Source organism: Malus domestica, chromosome 08 (genome assembly GCF_042453785.1).
Source record: "Malus domestica chromosome 08, GDT2T_hap1".
In the NCBI taxonomy this organism is placed as follows: Eukaryota; Viridiplantae; Streptophyta; class Magnoliopsida; order Rosales; family Rosaceae; genus Malus; species Malus domestica.
The window spans coordinates 12210597-12233572 of record NC_091668.1 but is presented as its reverse complement, the minus strand read 5'-3'; the positions used below and the strand labels follow the sequence as shown (position 1 = coordinate 12233572).

General features: G+C 37.3%; 3 protein-coding genes across 4 annotated transcripts; 2 read left to right on the top strand and 1 right to left on the bottom strand.

The window, feature by feature from the left end:
- Positions 1-10364: 10364 nt before the first annotated feature.
- LOC103421242 (probable E3 ubiquitin-protein ligase RZFP34) lies at positions 10365-15173 on the top strand. Of its 2 annotated transcripts, none has more exons than XM_029107034.2 (12): positions 10365-12247; positions 12368-12904; positions 12992-13079; positions 13168-13227; positions 13332-13364; positions 13536-13613; positions 13764-13807; positions 14059-14099; positions 14186-14268; positions 14376-14467; positions 14571-14682; positions 14771-15173. In XM_029107034.2, the coding sequence occupies exons 2-12, from the start codon at positions 12765-12767 to the stop codon at positions 14879-14881; spliced, it is 882 nt and encodes a 293-aa protein (XP_028962867.2). In that variant the 5' UTR covers positions 10365-12247; positions 12368-12764; the 3' UTR covers positions 14882-15173. The 2 variants fall into 2 exon arrangements, with proteins under 2 accessions (XP_028962867.2, XP_028962866.2); XM_029107033.2 differs by having other exon boundaries at positions 10491-12247; positions 13734-13807.
- Positions 15174-16677: 1504 nt separating this feature from the next.
- Positions 16678-18933, top strand: LOC139198033 (pentatricopeptide repeat-containing protein At3g22690-like). The gene has a single exon (XM_070826272.1). It carries the CDS (start codon positions 16678-16680, stop codon positions 18931-18933), a length of 2256 nt encoding a protein of 751 aa, XP_070682373.1.
- Positions 18934-19132: 199 nt separating this feature from the next.
- Positions 19133-21865, bottom strand: LOC103421244 (FCS-Like Zinc finger 11-like). Its single transcript, XM_008359270.4, has 3 exons — positions 21572-21865; positions 19790-20881; positions 19133-19682 (listed from the first exon to the last, which is right to left on the bottom strand). Exons 2-3 carry the CDS (start codon positions 20836-20838, stop codon positions 19535-19537), a joined length of 1197 nt encoding a protein of 398 aa, XP_008357492.3. The 5' UTR covers positions 20839-20881; positions 21572-21865; the 3' UTR covers positions 19133-19534.
- Positions 21866-22976: the final 1111 nt, after the last annotated feature.

The following is a 22976-nucleotide window of genomic DNA, read 5'->3' as shown; positions in this document are numbered from 1 at the left end:
TCATGCATTGCAAAATGAGATCAATGCAGCTATCCAATCAAGCTGCTTCTGAAAAAGGTTAAAAGTGTTTTAAACGATGAGGATCTTTTCTGGATCTTCTTTTTGGGGATCCTAAGAATCCTTACATCATAGTAGTTCATCGTACATGGTGCGGTCAATTTTTGTTAGGTACTATTTGTATTTAATTTTAAATAAAAAAATTCAAAATGATTTTTGACTGCACAATTTACGATAAACGGTTAAGATGTAAGGATCCGTAGGATCCCCACAATTTAGATCCGGATGGGATCCAAATCCATTTCTAAAGTCATAGAAGTACATTTAGAAAAGCATTCGGACATGCTTTTTCAAAAAGCACTTTAAATGTTTTTTTTTATAAATAAAATGTCAAACGTGTTTTTAATAAAAACACTTCTAATGAAGCGTTAACATATCGAGGGCGAGAAAGTTGGTTCAACTACGAACGTTTGTCACAGTCGCTATGTCATCCTCTTTAACTCTTTAGGTTTTCTAAAAGAGATTTCTCACTATGTTAAAAACACGGCTTAATACATTAAGTGTCATAATACTTTGAAGAAAAAAAAGTGTCATAATACAAGTTATAGATACATAAAAAAAATCCTACTTAAAATATGACAGGTGTGATGAAATTGAGATTTCACTATAAAACCAATTGGCAATATGAGAAGTAACTCAAGATCATAAAGCACATAGCAAACCTTGTCCCTCATCAATGTGGGACAACTCTCAACACGCCCCCGCACGTGTGGCGGATTTTCAAGCCTACACGTGGACAACAATTGGGTGACGTGGAGTGCGTGTGGCCGTTTGTCAAGTTGGTTGAATCAAACACTCTCAACAAGGTGTACCAAATTGTATTCTCGACATACAAAACTTTCTCGTTTGGGACAACAGTAAGAAACAAAGGAAACAGGACAGGCAGCATGTGATTGTGAAGAAGGGCAGAGTTTTTCATTTTTTCCATGACAACGATCTAGTGTCATTGGGAAAGAGATCTTCTTCGGATCCCTTCCTCTTAATCCAATGTGGTGGATTAGAAGGAAAGAATTCTCTCCGAATCCTTTGCCTGTTCATCGGTCCGGATCCCTTTCCCTGGTCATCGGTGCCTGCCTAGTGTCTACTGTGTGTTCAAGATAACAGGGCACATTTATAGCCTTCTATCTCAATGATTGTAATTGGCATAAGCACTTTACATTATAAGACGCGACATCTGCGAAAGTAAGGTCTTTAATTCAAATCTTATCGTTTTTAAGATTTATCGAAAGGGGGTATGTTTTTTGTTCTCCGGTTTGTAGTTCTGCAAGCTAGGAACGCATTATCATGGATAGAACGTCAGGAATATACATAAGCTAGGAGCACATTGTGGGAACAGAGTCATACAAAAACAAATTAATCAGATCATTATCGAGATAGTGAAAGGACAGAACGTTGAGCCATACAAACCAAAAAGGTTATCAAGATTCAAGATAAAGAATGGATAAACATCATCGTATTAAAAAATGAAAAAAAAATGCTCACAAGTAAAACATGAAATTTGAGAGAAATTAAGACATCAATTAGAAAAAGAAAAATATCAGGAATATCACATTAATTTACCCTCAACTTTTTAATCTCATTTTAAATTTGTCTCAACATTTTCAAACATTCTGAACAAATACATAACCTATTGAATGTCGCATCTGTTAAGCCCTGGTTAATTTTCCAAACATACATTATATTCAAAACCCACCAACTGGGTATATCATGATCAACATTAATATTAGTTGCCTCAAAAATCTAAATTTCAAACATAGATTATAAATTATACAACTCAATGATCAAACATGTATTGAATTGAATTGAAAATGGACCCACATTGAAATTATATCAAGAGAGCTATCTCCTAACAAAGAAGGGAGTTAAGAATTCAGATAGGATTTCAAGGAGTTTGTTTTTCCTCATGTAATTTCCTCATTCGTCGGAACTCGGCTCATAAAACTTTCAGTTCTTCTTTGCGAGCAATGAAGATGGTGGTGGCCGCATCATGGTAGTCGACACCAGTTTAGCAACCTTTATGATCTTCTTTTCAATGTTGGCGGCTTGAGTTGTAAGGTGGAGCTACGTTGTGTTTGGAGATAATGGCCTAATGGGGGGGGTGATGATTGTTAGTTGGTGAATGTTATATGCTTCCATGACCTTCTATTGATTGTAGAGACAAAGTAAGTCCTAGTTCATTTAACGAATTTTTAACTTGGCTTAATAGATGTGACATTTCTAATACGTTAGGTCCTTATTTAGAATGTTAAAAAATATTAAGATCAATTTAAAATGACACAAAAAATTTAAGGAGCTTTAAGTACTTAATCTTTAATAATATATTTAAGGGTAATGAGATGTTGATAATACGATGTGTCCTTAACGTTACTCTAAAGTAGGCCTGGCAAACAGGTCGTGTCTGTCGTGTTCGTGTCGTTTTCGTGTAACACCTGTTATCTTAACGGGTCGTGTCGTGTCACACCTGTTATCTTAACGGGTCCTTAACAGGTCGGGTCACTTTACCCAACGGGTAAAGTGACCCGACCCGTTATGACCCGTTAAGACCCGTTAAGAAAAATATATTTTTTTCTTAAATTTGCACATACCACACATTGTCACATAAATATTACTTCAAAACATTAAAACACATTTATCGTTTAAGTACTACATCTACACTCGAAAATAAGAGCTTAATAAAAAAAACATTTATACAGTTCTAATCAAATTTTTAAATTTAATTTAATATATAGATTCACTAACACTTAAGAGTTTATTCATACTTTCATTAAGTATAACATAAGATTTTATGGTATCCACTATTGTAAATATTTTAAATTGAAGATCGAGTTCATTCATTGTATTCATATAGGGTCAAGGAGTGTAGCTGTAAAAAATCATCAAAATCGGAGTTAAAATAACCGTTAAATCGTGATTTTTCGTTTTATAACCATTGAAAAGTTTTGTTTCATTACATGATCTCTTAATGTTTGTTTTTTTCAATTTTTGGCGTATGTGATCTCGAAGTATATACAAACATGTTTGACGGTTGGATCGTTGAAACTAGTTTCGTAGAATGCGTATCCCATAAAAACAATAGATTCACTAATATTTAAGAGTTTATTCATACTTTCATTAAGTAAAACATAAGATTTTGTGGTATCCACTATTGTAAATATTTTTAAAATGAAGATCGAGTTCATTCATTGTATTCATATAAGGTCAAGGAGTGTAGATGTAAAAAATGATCAAAATCGGAGTTAAAATAACCGTTAAATCGTGATTTTTCATTTTATAACCGTCGAAAAGTTTTGTTTCATTACTTGATCTCTTAATGTTTGTTTTTTTCAATTTTTGGCGTATGTGATCTCGAAGTATATACAAACATGTTTGACGGTTGGATCGTTGAAACTAGTTTCGTAGAATGCGTATCCCATAAAAATAATAGATTCACTAATACTTAAGAGTTTATTCATACTTTTATTAAGTATAACATAAGATTTTGTGGTATCCACTATTGTAAATATTTTAAATTGAAGATCGAGTTAATTCATTGTATTCATATATGGTCAAGGAGTGTAGCTGTAAGAAATCATCAAAATCGGAGTTAAAATAACCGTTAAATCGTGATTTTTCGTTTTATAACCGTTGAAAGGTTTTGTCCCGTTACTTGATCTCTTAATGTTTATTTTTTTCAATTTTTGGTGTATGTGATCTCGAAGTATATACAAACATGTTTGACGGTTGGATCGTTGAAACTAGTTTCGTATAATGCATATCCCATAAAAACAATAGATTCACTAATACTTAAGAGTTTATTTATACTTTCATTAAGTATAACATAAGATTTTGTGGTATCCACTACTGTAAATATTTTAAAATGAAGATCGAGTTCATTCATTGTATTCATATAAGGTCAAGGAGTGTAGATGTAAAAAATAATCAAAATCGGAGTTAAAATAACCGTTAAATCGTGATTTTTCATTTTATAACCGTCGAAACATTTTGTCCTGTTACTTGATCTCTTAATGTTTGTTTTTTTCAATTTTTGGCGTATGTGATCTCGAAGTATATACAAACATGTTTGACGCTTGGATCGTTGAAACTAGTTTCGTAGAATGCGTATCCCATAAAAACAATAGATTCACTAATATTTAAGAGTTTATTCATACTTTCATTAAGTAAAACATAAGATTTTGTGGTATCCACTATTGTAAATATTTTAAAATGAAGATCGAGTTCATTCATTGTATTCATATAAGGTCAAGGAGTGTAGATGTAAAAAATAATCAAAATTGGAGTTAAAATAACCGTTAAATCGTGATTTTTCATTTTATAACCGTCGAAAAGTTTTGTCTCATTACTTGATCTCTTAATGTTTGTTTTTTTCAATTTTTGGCGTATGTGATCTCGAAGTATATACAAACATGTTTGACGGTTGGATCGTTGAAACTAGTTTCGTAGAATGCGTATCCCATAAAAATAATAGATTCACTAATACTTAAGAGTTTATTCATACTTTTATTAAGTATAACATAAGATTTTGTGGTATCCACTATTGTAAATATTTTAAATTGAAGATCGAGTTAATTCATTGTATTCATATATGGTCAAGGAGTGTAGCTGTAAGAAATCATCAAAATCGGAGTTAAAATAACCGTTAAATCGTGATTTTTCGTTTTATAACCGTTGAAAGGTTTTGTCCCGTTACTTGATCTCTTAATGTTTATTTTTTTCAATTTTTGGTGTATGTGATCTCGAAGTATATACAAACATGTTTGACGGTTGGATCGTTGAAACTAGTTTCGTATAATGCATATCCCATAAAAACAATAGATTCACTAATACTTAAGAGTTTATTTATACTTTCATTAAGTATAACATAAGATTTTGTGGTATCCACTATTGTAACTATTTTAAAATGAAGATCGAGTTCATTCATTGTATTCATATAAGGTCAAGGAGTGTAGATGTAAAAAATAATCAAAATCGGAGTTAAAATAACCGTTAAATCGTGATTTTTTGTTTTATAATCGTCGAAAAGTTTTGTCTCATTACTTGATCTCTGAATGTTTATTTTTTGTGATTTTTGGCTTATGCGATCTCGAAGCATATACAAACAAGTTTGACAGTTTGATCGTTGAAATTAGTTTCGTGTATCCCATCAAGTTCAATGGTGTGTATATATATGTATATTTATTTATTATGTAGATTTAAATCTATTTATTTTGTACGTATAATTATTATAGTTTTTAGGGGTATAAATTTTAATTTAAAATTTAATATATATATATATATATATATATAATTATTATAGTTAATATTTTGGGGGTATAATTATTATAGTATATATAATTATTATAGTTAATTATATATATATATATATATATAATTATAGTTTTAAACTTTTTAGGGGTATAAAATTGTTAAATTAATATATATAATTATTATAGTATTTTTTAGGGTTATAAAATTATTAAATTAATATTCTGCTTATCGTGTATCGTGTTACCCACGTGTATACCCGAACCAACCCGTTATCTTAACAGGTGCTTATCGGGTTATCCGATAATACCCGATTCGTTATCGTGTCGACTCGAACACCTGTTAATTTCGGGTCGTGTCGTGTCGGGTTATCGGGTCGTGTCAGGAATTGCCAGGCCTACTCTAAAGTAAAATTAACGAAACCGTTGTACATGGATTACCCAGCTATATAACAACAATATAATCATGACTAATTAATTAGATATCTATTTGATACCACCAAAATCATCCACGTCAAGTCACTTAATTCGTCTGCACACGGGGCAAGCAGTTAAGCACCTTGACCAAATTTAGTAACACGTGTTGTCAACCCAAATCCAAATTGCAAGCTGGATCCCCATCACGTGGCTTGTACGCTTGGATCACATAGGTAGCGTTTGGTACACAGACGGGACGGGATGGGACGGGACGGGACGGAACGGAACGGAACAAAGATTCATGTCATGTTTGGTACTGGCAAGATGGAACAGAACGAAACTAGATTAAATGACTAACTTACCATTTTTATTTGACTCTCTCTCTCCCGTTTCTCTGCTTTCTCTTCTTCCATTTGACTCTCTCTCTCCCGCATGCTCAGATCTCCCAGTAAAAATCAAACCCAGTAAATCAAACTCATACTTTCTCTTCATTTCATTATCTTTCTCTTCAATTCCAGTAAATCAAACTATTTTTCCCCAATTTAAAACCAACGATATGAAAAGGCTAAGGGAGGCGAATATGGATTCCCAATTTCCATCCACTACCTGGTTTAGCGTAATATCAATTTACCTCCTCCATTTGAAGATTTAACATTAAACACACATTACACACACAATGCCTCAATTCCAAAACATGAAAAACCTCGATTTATCTCTCACAATTTCAGGATTAACATTTCAGATCACTGTGATTATTCAAATCAATAAACGGATAATACAAATTTTAAACCCAGAGAGAGAGAGAGAGGGGGTGGGGGCTTACGGAGAAGGGGAAAGAGCCATTGAGGAGCAACAGGGGTTGACGGAAGCCATTGGAAGGTGGACGTGGAGTTGCTGCTTTCAGGCTTTCAGGCTTTCAGCTTCCCGTCGAATGTTAGGAGCTTGATTTCTACGAGCATGCTTGATGGGGTTCCTGTAAAATATGTTTCCTTGGCACGTGAGGTAAGCTCCTGAGCTTCTTGTCCATTTTTGTTCAGTTAAAAGAGAGAGAGCCGACGAAAGAAATAGAAGAGAAGAGGAAGAGAAAGCCGACTCAGCTCGGAAAGCCCGAAATCGAGCTCGAATTCATCTGGGTTGCTGGGTAACGAAGCATTTGGGTTGCTAGGTTTGTGGTGGAGAAGGATGCTACAGGAGAAAGGGAGGGTAACGAAGGTACAGGAGAAGGAGGCTGCGGGAGAGAGAGGGAGGGTAAACGGTGGAATTTTTGTGTTCCACATACGTGGAACAACCCGTTCCGAGGGGAGGAGGCAGGACGCAAAAACACCCAATTTCTGTCCCGTGGAACAGCGCGTTCCACCCATTTTTGGCGTACCAAACGCAGGACGGAACGCCTCATCCCGTTCTGTTCCGTCCCGTCCCATCCCGCATACCAAACACACCCATAAATCACTGACTTTTAAAGGATAATGATATACTGCAGTCGTCTTCACTATAACTACTGCGATCCTTCTCTTTATGACTGTTGGATGTAAAGTTATGATACGAGGACTGTTTGAATCGCATGTGCAGGATAATACAGTGGGCGATGACAGTGTTTCAACCTAGATAACGCGTATTAGACCTAGATACTTAACAATTGACACTTGCATCACATTCAGAAGCAACTTTCAACTGTACTTGCAAATGAGTCTCAAAGATACTCGATTACGTCGGTAAGATTTTATATATACATTAATGGTTGACAATCTACATGCGTCATTGTACATGCATGAATGTAACAACATTAATAGTTTGATTATGCATGTCTAACTTATATACATTTAGCTAACAATCATCCACGCGCACATATATAAGCTTCAGCGTTACAAAAGTGAAAAGTGGGAATTGAAGGATTCATGCAATGCAAAATGCAAAGATCAATACAGCTATCCAATCAAGCTGCTTCTAAAAAAAGTTAAAAGTGTTTTAAATGATGAGGATCCTTTACGGATCCTCTTTTTGGGATTCTAAGACTCCTCACATCTTAGTAATTCATCGTACATCGTGCGGTCAATTTTTGTTAGGTACTATTTGTATTTAATTTTAAATAAAAAAATTCAAAATGATTTTTGACCGCACAATTTACGATGAATGGTTAAGATGTGAGGATCCGTAGGATCCCCATAATTTAGATCCAGATAGGATCCAAATCCGTTTCTAAAGTCATAGAAGTACATTTAGAAAAGCATTCGGACGTGCTTTTTCAAAAAGCACTTTATTTATTTATTTTATAAATAAAATGTCAAACGTGTTTTTAATAAAAGCACTTCTAATGAAGCGTTAACATATCGAGGGCGAGAAAGTTGGTTCAACTACAAACCTTTGTCACAGTCGCTATGTCATCCTCTTTAACTCTTTAGGTTTTCTAAAAGATATTTTTCACTGTGTTAAGAACACGGCCCAATACAATAAGTGTCATAATACTTTGACAAAAAAAAATTTGCCATAATACAAGTGGTAGATACATAAAAAAATAAAAAATAAAAAAATCCTACTTAAAATATGACAGTTGTGATGAAATTGAGATTCTACCATAAAATCAATTGGCAATATGAGGAGTAACCCAAGATCATATAAGCACATAACAAACATTGTCCCTCACCGATGTGGGGACAACTCTCAACACGCCCCAGCACGTGTGTCGGATTTTCAAGCCTACACATGGACAACAACTGGGTGACGTGAAGCGTATGTGGCCTTTTGTCAAGTTGGTTGAATCAAACACTCTCAACAAGGTGTACCAAATTGTATTCTTGACATACAAAACATTCTCGTTTGGGACAACAGTAAGAAACAAAGGAAACGGGGCAGGCGGCATGTGATTGTGAAGAAGGGCAGAGTTTTTCACTTTTTCCATGACAACGATATTGTCATTGGGAAAGAAATCTTCTCAGGATCCCTTCCTCTTAATCCATCAAATCAGAGAATTCATGCTGTTGAAAATTGATCTAACGGTTGAAGTTATTATAACTTTTAAAGTGGATCCCCTGTTCGTAGTCATTTGATCAAATTTCAACGGCACAAATCATTTGATTTGATGGATTAGAAGGAAGGAATTCTCTCCGAATCCTTTACCTGTTCATCGGTCCGGATCCCTTTCCCTGGTCATCGGTGCCTGCCTAGTGTCTACTGTGTGTTCAAGATAACAGGGCACATTGTGGGAACAGTCATACAAAAACAAATATCAGATTATTATCGACATAGTGAAAGGATAGAACGTTGAGCCATACAAACCAAAAAGGTTATCAAGATTCAAGACAACTGGATAAACATCATCGTATTAATAAATGAAAAAAAAATGCTCATAAGTAAAACATGAAATTTGAGAGAAATTAAGACATCAATTAGAAAAAGAAAAATGTCAGGAATATCACATTAGTTTACCCTCAACTTTTTAATCTCATTTTAAATTGGTCTCAACATTTTCAAATATTCTGAACAAATACCTAACCTATTGAATGTCACATCTGTTAAGCCCTAGTTAATTTTTCAAACATACATTATATTCAAAATCCACCAACTGGATATATCATGGTCAACATTAATATTAGTTGCCTCAAAAATCTAAATTTCAAATATAGATTATAAATTGTATAACTCAATGATCAAACATGTATTGAATTGAATTGAAAATGGACCCACATTGAAATTACATCAGGAGAGCTATCTCCTAACAAAGAAGGGAGTTAAGAATTCAAATAGGATTTCAAGGAGTTTGATTTTCCTCATGTAATTTCCTCATTCGTCGGAACTCGGCTCATAAAACTTTCAGTTCTTGTTTGTGAGCAAATGGTGGTGGCCGCATCATGGTAGTCGACACCAGTTTAGCAACCTTCATGACCTTCTTTTCAATGTTGGCGACTTGAGTTGTACGGTGGAGCTGATGATTTTGCTTTGTGTTTGGAGATAATGGCCTAATGGGGGGTGGTGATCGTTAGTTGGTGAATGTTATATGCTTCTATGACTTTCTATTGATTGTAAAGACAAAGTAAGTCCTAGTTCATTTAACAAATTTTTAACTGAGCTTAACAGATGTGACATTTCTAATAGGTTGGGTACTTGTTTAGAATGTTAAAAAATATTGACATCAATTCGAAATGACACAAAAAATTTAAAGAGTTTTAAGTACTTAATCTTTAATAATATATTTAATGAGATGTTGATTATACGATGTGTCCTTAACGTTACTCTAAAGTAAAATTAACGTACCCAGCTATATAACAACAATATAATCATGACTAATTAATTAGATATCTATTTGATACCACCAAAATCATCCACACTTAATTCGTCTGCACGCGGGGCAAGCAGTCAAGCACCTTGACCAAATTTAGTAACACGTATTGTCAACGCAAATCCAAATTGCAAGCTGGATCGCCATCACGTGACTTGTACGCTTGGATCACATAAATCACCGACTTTCAAAGGATAATGATATTCTGCAGTCGTCTTCACTGTAACTACTGCGATCCCTCTCTTTATGACTGTTGGATGCAAATTTATGGTATGAGGACTGTTCGATTCGCATATGCAGGATAATACAGTGGGTGATGATACATAGGAATGAGTACGTTATTATTAAATATGGAAAAAGCGGAGATATTTTCAGACAATTTATTGCTGAGAGCTGTCACCAGTGGTCCCCACGCTTTCCATTTCGGGCCAATTTCGGAGGCTCGCGAAGCGATCTTATCTTCGCAAATGCTATAAATAGCAATCGCGTTCGAATTCTCTCTCATCATTCCGCATTGCTTTCTCTCTCTCCGTCACTATCCCGGCGTTTCTCTCTCTACGACCTTCTCTGTTAGTTTCGGAGCTCCGGATATCGAATCGGATCCCCATCGCCGTTTGTTATCAGATTCAGATCGGCAACTGCACCGCTTTTGTGTCGCAGCAGATTGAAAGTTCGTTATTCTTTAAGAAGTTCGTATAATTGCGTAATTTGTGTTGATTTGATTTGAATTGGATTTGGTTTCTTCGTTGATTGATTACAATTGTAGGGAATTTGGTTCTGAAATTGCTGAAATTTGTGTTGTTTTTGTGATTCTGTTTAACCTTTAGGTCTGTTTGCTGTGTTATTGCGTGAATTCTGAAACTTTTGATTTCATGGTAACGTGCAATGAATTGTGTGAATTTATGGTGCATTGCGTGGTCTCTGGTTTATTTGATTTGGTGAATTGTTGATTGGATTAGACCTGCTGTAGTATTTAATTTTGTGATAATTTTAGCTGACTGAGTGTGATGTAATTTGGTGGTTGTTGCTAATGACGATAATGATTATGTTTTTTTTTTTTTTGAACAAACGATATTATCTAAATTAAGATGGGTAGGTTTAGCCTCAGGAAGAGCTAGCAATGATGTGACATAGCATGGGCTAGCAATAACGCGGTTGCCCATCGTCTAGCTAGATTTGGTCTTACAGTTTCCCATGAATGTATTTGGTTGGACTATCCATCGACCATAATTTTGGATATCCTCCTTGAAGATTCTCTGCCTTAGTGTACCATCTGTAACGACCTTTGTTTAATGAAAATCATCCATCGTTGCATTAAAAAAAAAAAAATATTCGTCTTTGGTGAGAATCGAACTAAGACCTCTAACTTACAAGTGAGAAGGAATATCACTGTACCGTAGTACTAAGTGGCACGATAATGATTATGTTTGGTTTGCTAATTTTCGAGAGAAATGTTTAGCCCTGCTTGAAATGTTCGTATGGTGAAGACATGCTGCTGTAGTTTCCGAATTTGGTTTATTTGTTGAAACGTGAGCGTTACTGAAGAAGTGGAGAATGAGCGAATTTCGAGTATGGACACAGTGAGCGTTCCGTGAGTGAGTATGATGTAGTATTTGACGGTTTTTCTACGGCAGTATCTACAGGGCTGTTGTATCCGTTCTAGAGGTGAAATCGCCAAGTGCAGAGCGTATATGCTTGTTTATCATGGTTCTGATTGAGGGGTTTGAATGTCTTAAAAAGTAAAAACTGGGTCTTCAAAGCTCTATCCCAATGTGGCTTCTTATATTACAAGTTTGGTCTTGTCGCCACTTCTTTGTTGTCACAGCATTGTGAGTTTGCCGTATGGCGTGTATCTGAAATTCCTGGTGTGGCATGGTTTTCTGGGTTTTCTTCATCCATCCCCCCAAACTAGTGCTAGTCGAGCATTGATTCCCTCTTGGTATTATGAGTCTCAATGCTCATACTCTGGTCATTAGTCTTTCAAAACCTATCAATTTGCAACTATGGTAGTGAGACGGGTTTGGCACCCATTCTTTTGGTTAGGGGGTATTATTCGTGAGGCTGTGAAGGCGGGTTATCTTCTATCAGGGAAGTCAAGAGATAAAGTTGTGATTATTTTTGTAGTTCACGATGTTGATAATGAGAGAACTTATAAGGTTCGAGCAGAGCCACTCAAAGTCTGATGGTATAGTGCTTTAAAATTTTGCCTGTTGGGTGAGTTCAGTACTCGAAGCAGAGATGGTGCAGAATTCCAATTGAGGTAGGTCTGTCCTCTATGGACAATCAACAAAACACATTTTTCCATCTCTAGCGTTCTTTCCCTATTTTTTACAACTTTTTAAAACGCATTTGATTGTGTGATCTATTGTTTGTACCATAGGTTGGGGCGTCAAGTCGTCATGCCCAGTCTAGTTGGATTTGGTTATGAGACTTCTTCAAGGAATCAAGTGATGCATTGTTATTTCTTATTTTCCAAAGATGGAATCTCTGGAGTTCCCGAGCGCTGCATTGTAGCTATTGTTTATATATCTACTTGTTTTGATGAATCCTTCTCTTGGGGAAATGCTGATTGGAGCTGTTCAACCTTGCTTGGATTTGTTGTTGCTGATTTCAAATGCCTGCAGCATTATAGAAGAAAGCAGTGGCATGCGGTGTTTGCGTGCCTTGATCGGGTGACTAAATGCCTCTGAGGTTTAACAAGTGATGCTAAACTTTGTACGTGCAGGTGCTTTAGGCTTATTTCCAGCTTCTAAGTATTGCCATATCCGTTTGGAGATATGCAAGATATAATGGTTAGGCAGAACATAATGGGGGATGCCCACTGTAATCTATCAAATGGCGAGTATAAGCTCAAACTTGAATCGAAGGTTACTGGGGAGGCCACTGAATTGCTAGAGAAAGGATACATGCAGTATGGGTAATTATTCTTACTCATTTCTTTGTTGATTTTCTTTTCTTATTTGGTTGCCACGAAGATAACTTTATGATGGTTTTATTTTTCCAGATGTCCACACTATCGGCGAAGGTGCAGTATTAGAGCTCCTTGCTGCAATGAGATTTTTGATTGTCGCCATTGTCATAATGAAGCTAAGGTGAGTATTTGATTTTAAACAGTTTCAGATTGTAACCCATTATAAACACTTGTGGCGATTTGCATTGACTTTTCATTTTGGTGTACAGAATGATATTAGTGTTGATCAGAAGCATAGACATGACATGCCGCGTCATCAAGTGAAACAGGTAAATCCGTTTATGTGTTAGTGCATCTCCTTATCTTTGCTTCTTAATAGGCTAACTTATACTGTTCTGCTTCGTAATCTGACAAAATATGCATGATATTTCAGGTGATATGTTCACTTTGCGACACTGAGCAAGATGTGAGTTTGGGTTATCGACAGATTTATTGCTTTTGGATTTGTGTCAAGTCCTTAATCAAGATAGTTACAATTGTGAAACTAAGTTGGTGTAGCAGAAAAGAAGATGCTTTAGGGTTGAGAATTTTGCTCGCACTTTTCTCAAGTGTCTTTTGTATGCTGCTTCTTTACCAGGTTCAACAAGTTTGTGTCAACTGTGGTGTATGTATGGGGAAATACTTCTGTGAGACTTGCAAGCTATTTGATGATGATGTAAGTGCCTCACTTTCTCAAAAGATGTTTTCGTTTTCGTTTTCGATTATATATGATTAGGATAGTGGTGTAAGCCTGGAATGGGAAATATTGACGCATTTAAGTGCCGAGCTCGTGCAGGCGGATAAACCTTTTTGGTTTTGTTTGCAGGTATCTAAGAAACAGTACCATTGCAATGGCTGTGGGATTTGCAGGTAGAATTTCCATATCCTTGTTATAATTGTCTTTTTGAAAAGCCTGGCGACTGAACTGTCATTACCTATTATGCAAGTTTCACTTCCGTATTAATTTTTGGCACCAGAACGTGACGGTCTTTTTATTGGCATCGGTTCTTGCGACACTCACTCATGCACGTTTTCTTGTCTGCCTTCACCATTTTCTTTGTAGTTCTGCTACCGAAATTTTTAATTACTGTTTCACTCAATCGGGTGCTCTTCTGTGACAGAATTGGGGGGCGCGAGAATTTCTTTCACTGCTACAAGTGTGGTAAGCAATGCCTGCCTGTTATTTTCAAAGAGATTTAGCATCCTTCTTATCGTCACGTTACTGATGTAAACCAACCTTCTTGTCAGGTTGCTGCTACTCAGTGCTGTTGAAGAACAGCCACCCCTGTGTGGAGGGAGCAATGCATCACGACTGCCCTGTTTGCTTTGAGGTAAGACTGGAGTTTTGGTTTTATCCGCTTTTGAGTTATGACGGATACTAAAGTATTCTGTTTTGATATTGTTGATGACTTAGCGAACATACATTGGTGTTTTGCAGTTCTTATTCGAAACAAGAAATGATGTTACCGTCATGCCATGTGGGCACACAATTCACAAGAATTGCTTAAAAGAGATGAGGGATCATTATCAGTGAGTATATGACGGATTTCGTCTTTTGATTCCTTTTATTTACCTGATTGAGCATCATAAGTAGAAGTATCGAATTGACCCGGTTGTTCATATTTGATGATAGATATGCTTGCCCTCTTTGCTCCAAGTCAGTTTGCGATATGTCTAAGGTATGGGAGAAATATGACATAGAGATTGCAGCTCAACCGATGCCTGAACCCTATCAAAACAGATTGGTACTCTCTCTCTCTCTCTCTCTCTCTCAACGTTTTCCTAGTGTGTAAGTATTGTGGTTAGAATTCCTTATTTGATCCTATCGGACAGGTTTCGATCCTCTGCAACGACTGCGGGAAAAGCTCACAGGTGCAGTACCATGTTGTGGCCCGGAAATGTCTGAACTGTAAATCTTACAACACTCGCCAAACGAGAGGCTGAGCTGGTGGCAATGTGGTTGCAATCAAATTGGTTTTGGCATTGATTATCCTTGTGCAGCTGCGGATGTGTCACGAGACTCGCAGTCACAACAAAGGCTCCGGACTCTTTTGAACCCCCTGGCCATATCGGTGGTGGAAAGAAGGGAATTGTGGTCCTCCATGTTGTCTTCTGTTGGAGTGCTCTGGCCGGGGGTGCACCGTCGTGTTTCATTTGATTCTATTTTCTTGTCATGTTTTTGTATGTGTTGCTTTCCTTCGTAATTAACGCAAGAGTAGCTGTGATGGTTTCTCAAGTTACCGTCTGAATGTTCTTTTCTCGTTTCTCTGTTTCGATTTTGTGTGTCGTCCTCGTCTGCCCTGTACAGCCATTTTAGTCTTTTTTATAGAGCGAATCGAATCTTGTTAAGCGTTAGGTAAATTCCGGTCTTAAGCAGCCAAGTATTTTTGGTAAAGTCGTAAATCAGTTGGATAACCATTCTCCATTATTAGTTTTGGGGCGAAGCTAGCTTATTTGGTTACTCGACGAAAGGAGAGGAGTGTGCATATGGGGAAAGCCCCGAAAAAAAGAATGGGCGGGGAGGGAGGTTGCACTTCTGTAATCGTACCATGACTCGAACTTGGGGTCTCAAGGTTTTAGAAACAGAGCGAAGTACGCTAAAAAAAGAATTTATTCCCAAGACATTTCTTTGATTACGTGGTGGTCTTCTTGTCATCAATCAAATTATGATACATATATGTCAATAGATATCGATATATCTAAGCAATCTAATAAATGATATAAGAGGATTTTTTTAGTGTTGTCAACGTAACCTATCGAAATTTGCTTAGTACACATTAATTAAACACTTGGTGGACATAAAAAATAAAAAAAAAACCATTTCTAAACATTTAGAAAGTTCTTAAAAGACTTTTATACGTATTTTTCAAACTCTGGTTAGTCCTCAAACCACTTTGGTCCTAATGTACATCCGCCTTGCGTCGAGACGCATGGGTTTGGAGTTAATATGTTGTACCGTACATTAGTTGCCCTCTAATTTAATCGTACATTCTCAATGCCTCTACAAATTGATGACTCACAAGTCACAAAAGTATACTTTGTCCGAAAATTTTGTTACTAATCGACATGTTATGATATATGCGGGCAACATAATTCACATATCTTGCACGGCACAATAATAATAGTTGATGTGTTATGATATATGCAGACAACATAATCTATATATCTTGCACGACACAGTAATAATAAATGAATTGACGAACTAATCATAATCATCGCATCCATGACCTAAACTAATCATAATTATCAAATCCATGAACAATAATTTTTTTTTAAAGGGGGATAACTGGTGATAAGTCACGGTTATTCATTCATTACAGTAGCCGAGAAGACCCACATAAGCATTAGGAAAAAGAAAGAAAAAAATCTTATCTATAAACTTACATTTACAGATGCTACAAAATGAAATTTGGAGGGAAGTAACGGCCAAAAATGCAAGGATGGCCGTAGCCATTCCTGCTCCTCTCTCAAGCTTATCTTCCACACAAAAAACAACCAAAATTGAAGTCTTTAATCAAACCACCCGAGGATCAAACTGCGCCATCACCTTGTTGAGATCCTGCTCAAACCTCAGAGAATTCGCACCGATCCACGCCCGATTAATCACCACAAACCTCATCCGTGACCCCTTCACGGCGAGCCACGCTCTCTGGTTCTTCATCACCATCAAACATTCTCATCATGCTCATCAAATTTTCAGCCAAACCCACGAGACAGAGACCGTTATTTGTAACACCCTTATGGAAAACAAGCTCCGAAATGGAGCTTTTAGAGATGTACTTGTAACTTACTGTTATATGGTCAGTGAAGGAGTGCCTTTGGATGCATCCACTTTCCACTTCTTGATTCATGCTTGTTCGAGGCTTTTGGCCTTTCGACACGGGACAGAGATCCATGGACGGATTTTGAAAAATGGGTTGGGGGACAATAGGTCCCTGGTTAAGAATTTGATGGGATTGTACTCGAAATGTGGGAAGTTGGATGAAGTGCGGCAGCTGTTTGAGGTATTTCCTGAGAGAGATGTGGTTAGTTGGAATACGATGATATCGTGCAATGTGCGCATGGGAATGTGTTATGAGGCTTTGAGTTTGTTTCAGGAAATGCAGGCTGATGGGGTCAAACCCGATGGGATTACGATGCTTAGCTTAGTTTTGGCGTGCGCAAAGCTGAGGGATTTGGAAACGGGGGAGGAGTTGCACCGGTATATTGAGGAGAATGGATTGGAAATTGGGGGGAATTTGATGAATTGTATGGTGGATATGTATGTCAAGTGTGGCAGAATGGATAAGGCACTTGAGCTTGTTGGTAGAGGAAGCTCTGAGATTGATGTTGTTTTGGGGACTATTATGGTTGGTGGGTATGTGAAATCTAATGAAATATGTGCTGCTAGGCTCCTGTTCGATCAGATGGCAGAAAAGAACTTGATTTCGTGGATGACGATGATTTCGGGTTATGTTCAAGGAGGTTACTATAAGGAAAGTCTGGAGTTGTTTAGGCAAATGAGGGAAACAGATTTGATCCCGGATGATGTTCTTATGGTCACAGTACTTTCGGCATGTGTTCACGTGGGAGATTCCGGGTTAGGCAGATCCATTCACGGTCTGGTTGTCAAATATGGAATGAATGTTGAAGGATTTCTTGGGAATGCTCTGATAGATTTGTATGCCAAATGTGAAAGGCTGTCAGAGGCTTGCTTAGTTTTTGAGCAGTTGCCTTGCAAGAGTGTCGTTTCGTGGAATTCGATGTTGGATGCGTTTTGCAGAAGTGGAGATGTTAGGAAGGCTAGACTCTTCTTCAATGAGATCCCTGAGAAGGATGTGGTCTCGTGGAACACCATGATCAACTGCTATTCTATGTCTCATCGATTCGGGGAAGTGTTTGGGTTGTTCCGTAAGATGCAGAGTTCAAATGTACAACCCGACAATGTCACGTTAGTCAGTGTACTATCTTCATGTGCCAGTGTTGCAGCCCTGAATCATGGCATTTGGGTTCATGTCTACATAAAAAAGAAACACATTGAAGTAGATAACATGTTGGGAACTGCTCTGATCGACATGTATGGAAAGTGCGGAAGCATCGAAAAAGCCTACGAGATATTCTCAGAGATGACTGAAAGAAATGTGTTTGTGTGGACTGCTATGATAGCAGCACATGCCATGGAAGGGCAAGCCACGAAATCTATTGATCTCTACACAAAAATGGAAGCCCTATCAATAAAGCCGGATCACGTCACTTTCGTAGCTCTTCTATCTGCTTGTAGCCATGGAGGCTTAGTCAATGAAGGATACAGATACTTCAACAAGATGAGTAATGTCTACAACATTGTTCCTAAGATCCAGCACTATGGTTGTATGGTTGATCTCCTAGGTCGCGTCGGGTGCTTAGACGAGGCAGTAAAATTGATCGAAAACATGCCCATTAAACCAGATATCTCTATATGGAGTTCCTTGTTGAGAGCATGTGGAAGCCATCGCAACGTAACACTTGCAGAAAAAGCATTTCAGCAGCTCATAGAAATAGACCCTCAAAGTGATTCTGCTTATGCTCTTCTTTCCAACATTTATGAAAAAGCTGGAAGATTGGATGACGTGAGCTGGGCAAGAAAGAAGCTACATGAACTAGGAGTGAGAAAGCAGCCAGGATGCAGTCTGATAGAACAGGATGGAAATGTTCATGCATTTACAGCTTGGGATTTTTCAGACCCTCAATCTGCTGAGATTTATGCAATGCTGGATGAGATAAAGTGCTTACTACAAAAGCAGAAGCCGGAAGAAACTTCAGCTTACCACAGTGAAAGACTGGCAGTTGCTTTTGGTCTTATAAGCAACCCTCCCAGAACTCCGATTCGAGTAGTGAATAATCTGCAGATATGTAGAGATTGCCATTCAGCTATGAAACTGATATCACAGGCATACAACAGAGAGATTGTAATCAGAGATAACTACAGATTCCATCGGTTCGTTGACGGAAACTGCACTTGTAAAGATTGTTGGTGAATTCATATCATAATTTCAATCTATATGCTCAAGAAACTTTCACATCCATCCTCTCTAAAGATCAATCAAAATTTGCTCAAAATCAACAGTGCTCCGAGGTATTGAATACTCCGCCACTTAAAGCCGTTTGATCCAATTCGACGGCTGTTATTCAATACTCCGGAGTACTTGTCCAAAACTCGAAGATGAAGAGAAAGACTTGTATGTAATAGTACTACTTTTTATATATTCAGTCAAAAACTGGTTCAAGATTACACAGCAACTCTGGCGGCAAGAGAGACTTAAGGCTGAAGTAGTAAAAATGGGGAGCCAAAAAAGGCGGCTATCGCCCTTTTACTTGAATTACAAGGAAATATAGTACTTTGATGGCATACATCAAATGTCTCATTTTATGGAAAGAAAAACTAGTTAATTTTGAATCCTATCATCCACCAAGACCGTGAAAGCTGAAAGCACGATTAGCAAACGAGTGAATTTACAAAACGATCATCCATGGCTGCCGGGCGATGCCCATAAACAGCTCTTTCTAAACGGATGATCAGCTGCGCCTGCGAGAGGCTCATCAATCACACGCATGGTGGCTGACGATGAGAGGCGTCTCTTATTTATCGGCAAGCAAGCCAGTTTCAAAAAGTTCCTCATCCGACTCGAGAGGTTTCCCAGAAGACTGGTCATTGCATTTTTCCAACTCCTCATCAATCAAAATTTCCTCCGACCGGCAACTCAAACTGCAAAATGCTTTCTCACCCCTGCAAGAAGTCATATGATTATAATCATACTAAAACCAAAACTATTTAGCAAAAGCTTTTGCATATCATAAGAAGGCTAGCAGATGTGTCTGTTTCGGTAAATGTACCTGTATATGTATATATCTTTGCCCTCTTCCAATTTCTTGTTACAATAGTAACAGAAGCTCAGGAAATTGTCTGAAGGGTAGTGACCAAAATTCTCCAAGCTCGAACCCAGGTGGGCAAATCCAATTTCCTTTTCCACATTCTTACCAAAATTGTTCACATCCTCAGAGTGACATTCCAAAATGCAGTCACCAAAGATATGAGTTTTTTTGGGATTGGCACCATGAGAGATTACACAAGTATAATCCTCAGAAAGCTCAATCTCACTTGCCGAAAGAGACCCGACAAACCCATTGCTAGACTCGATGGATCCAGTTTTCATTTGGGTGGCTAAATTGGGGCTTCCTCCAATAAATTGACGGGTGGTTAAATTTTCCGGGCAAAAACCTCCAGAAGTGGAGTTGGGGTTAAGGTTGCTCAATCCTGATAGGGTCGAAAATGCTCTACCAGAATCTAATGAACAGGACCGGATTTTCCCGAATGACTCAGGTTCTGATGGGGCTTCTCCGATTTCAAAAAGAACATCAGAACTACCCTTCTGTAAAGGAGATTTGATTTTGGAATGAGGGGAGATTGCATAGTTCTTGGGCAGAGATTTCGGTGAATAATCAAAACACTTGGCATTGGACTGAGGCTCTGGGATTTTATTAATCCTCATTCCGGGTCCAAAAAGAATGTTCTTACTCTCAGATGACTGAGGAACTTTCCCGAAAAATTTCACATCATCAATAGAATCTATGATGCTTAATCCTACTTTACTGCTACCCCAGCTCCTCTGCTGCCCCCCATCCTGGTTGGACCTTGGGGACCTAAAGGGGTAACCTAGATTGGAAAAGACCCTAAAATCTAGAGGAGAAGTTGGGCTCCTAACTGCATCATAATCTGATAAACCCTTGGTACTCAACCCCACAAACAGACCAGGAACACTGAAAAAAGAGTTGCTTTTAGGGTTGTGCCCTAAAACATCAGACACAGCAGCAGCATCAGAAATTGGCAGACGACCCATTTGGTGCTGATCCTTCTGAACTGACCTGCTTCTCTTCCTCAGCATTCTCTCAAATTTCCCCCTTTTGGGAAACCAAAAGCCCTCTTTTCTGTACCCAAAAAAAAAAATCCAACAAGTTTTACGAATCAATAAATACATTATTTCTACCATATTCAGAAGCTAACTAATCAAAGATTATTCAACAGCTAATAACCCATTAATCATCTGCTTTAATCCAAGAGCTGCATTGCAGAAATAAAGGAGAAAATACACAAAAATCAATAGACCTCACACATACACAAAGAACTTGATGCCTTTCAGTTGAAAGATATATTTCGGTGGTGGTTTTGGATCACCCAAATGAATAATATAAAGATTTTTATTTTCTTTTTCTTTATTGGGTCGATTATTAGAGAGCATTTAAGGGTGTCTGGAATGACAGAGAAATATCTAATCAAATCCAAGGCAGAGGAAAAAATGACTTTCTTGGTAAAAACTCAATGTAGGGAGAAAAGGGGGTTGAATCCCTGAAAAATCATTAATGCATTACCAACAAATAATTAAAATCAACTTAATTAATTGCAACAGAGAAAACCCAGATAGAAAAAACCCATTTAATCCGATCAAACATGCATTAGAAGGCGATTAATCCCCAGGAAAAACAAAAAGCTTGAATCTTTTTGCTCAATCCGCAAAACCCAGAAAAAAATTAATAGAATAAACGGACTAAACTCAGCATTGGATTCAAGGAAAAAGAGTAACTGAGATGAACGATGAGTTAAAAGGAGGAAAACCCCACCTGGGTTCTTTCTCTCTCTAGCTCTGGAAATTTCAGCGAGATGATGGCTCAGATGGAAGAAGAAGGCCCAAATGTAGTAAATATATGAAGTATCGGTGTTTCTATGTGTGTGTGAAACTTGTTTTCCACTCCTCTATATCTATCTCTCTCTCTCTCTCTCTCTCCCCTCTATTTCGTGCCTCAAAATCAGCGTAGCAGTGAGCTTCTGAAATACTCCTCAGTCTCTCTCTCTCTCTCTCGCTCTCTGACCTCGCTTTCTCTCTCTAGAATAAAATTATGTCTGTATGCGACGATGTATTTTTGCCCACAGAAATGGCTTTTGTACGTATTTTACCAGCATCTGCCACTACATACATCCCTTCCTCCTCCTCCTGTTGCCACGTCAGCATCAAAATGGTTTTGGACCACTTTCTGGTTTATTTTTGGAAAATTTTGGAAGAATGCATGTAATAGTAACTGAGATAATTATTTTGAGTAAAATCCTTTCAATCTCAATCTAGGTGATAATCAACTTACATTGAATTGTGTGCCGTTTATAGTGATTAAGAGCGTTTATTATCGCTTACGAATCTATTGGTTTGTATACTCTGTATCGAGATCTATTGATCAAAGTTAATCCACATTGAATTTCAAATAATACGTTAGTAATGGAATTATTTTTTAAGAGCTTATGCTGCTTCTAGTATAACAGTTATTGCCACATTCCGTGTAAAAGTTTAAGTTCCGTCCTTCAACCATTTTAATCAACAATAACAATGGAAGATAATTCATGATATATATTAATTACACATTAATCAATTTTCACTTGTGTACCGTGTGTTAGCTTCAAAATTAGATTTAACAAAAGAAATGCTTTTCACACGCTCATTTTTCTTTCTAGCCTTTGAATAAGTAAAACAAAAATCAACGATTAAAATCAAACACGAAATAGTAACTTTCTTGTACAAGAAAAGGGGAATTAGGTATTTTTATGAAGGTATGGAAGTGGTAAAAGTAAAAAATGGTGGGGGTAACTTGGTAATAATTGGACTATAAATGTGAAGTACTGGTCAGGGGGTGAAATGGGTCAAAGGGGCAATTAAGAAAAGAGAAAATGGACTTTTCCCTTTACCCTTTCTTGCTGAGTCATCACAAGACGACAAAAATGCCTAATGAGGCATGGTTTCAATTATGACGGACTGACTAACTGACAGACCTTTCGTCCCAAAAAAGACTAACTGACAGACCCTCACGGCTCTTAACGGGGGCCGGTTGCTTGACTTGACGGAGTCATTTAACTCATTTCTTTTTTATAACACTTGATTTTTTCTATTTTGGAAATAGGTCATTTTCGGATTTTTTTCATCAAGGTCATGGAATCAAATGATTTGGACCTTTGAAATTTCATCCAACAGCCCATCTATTT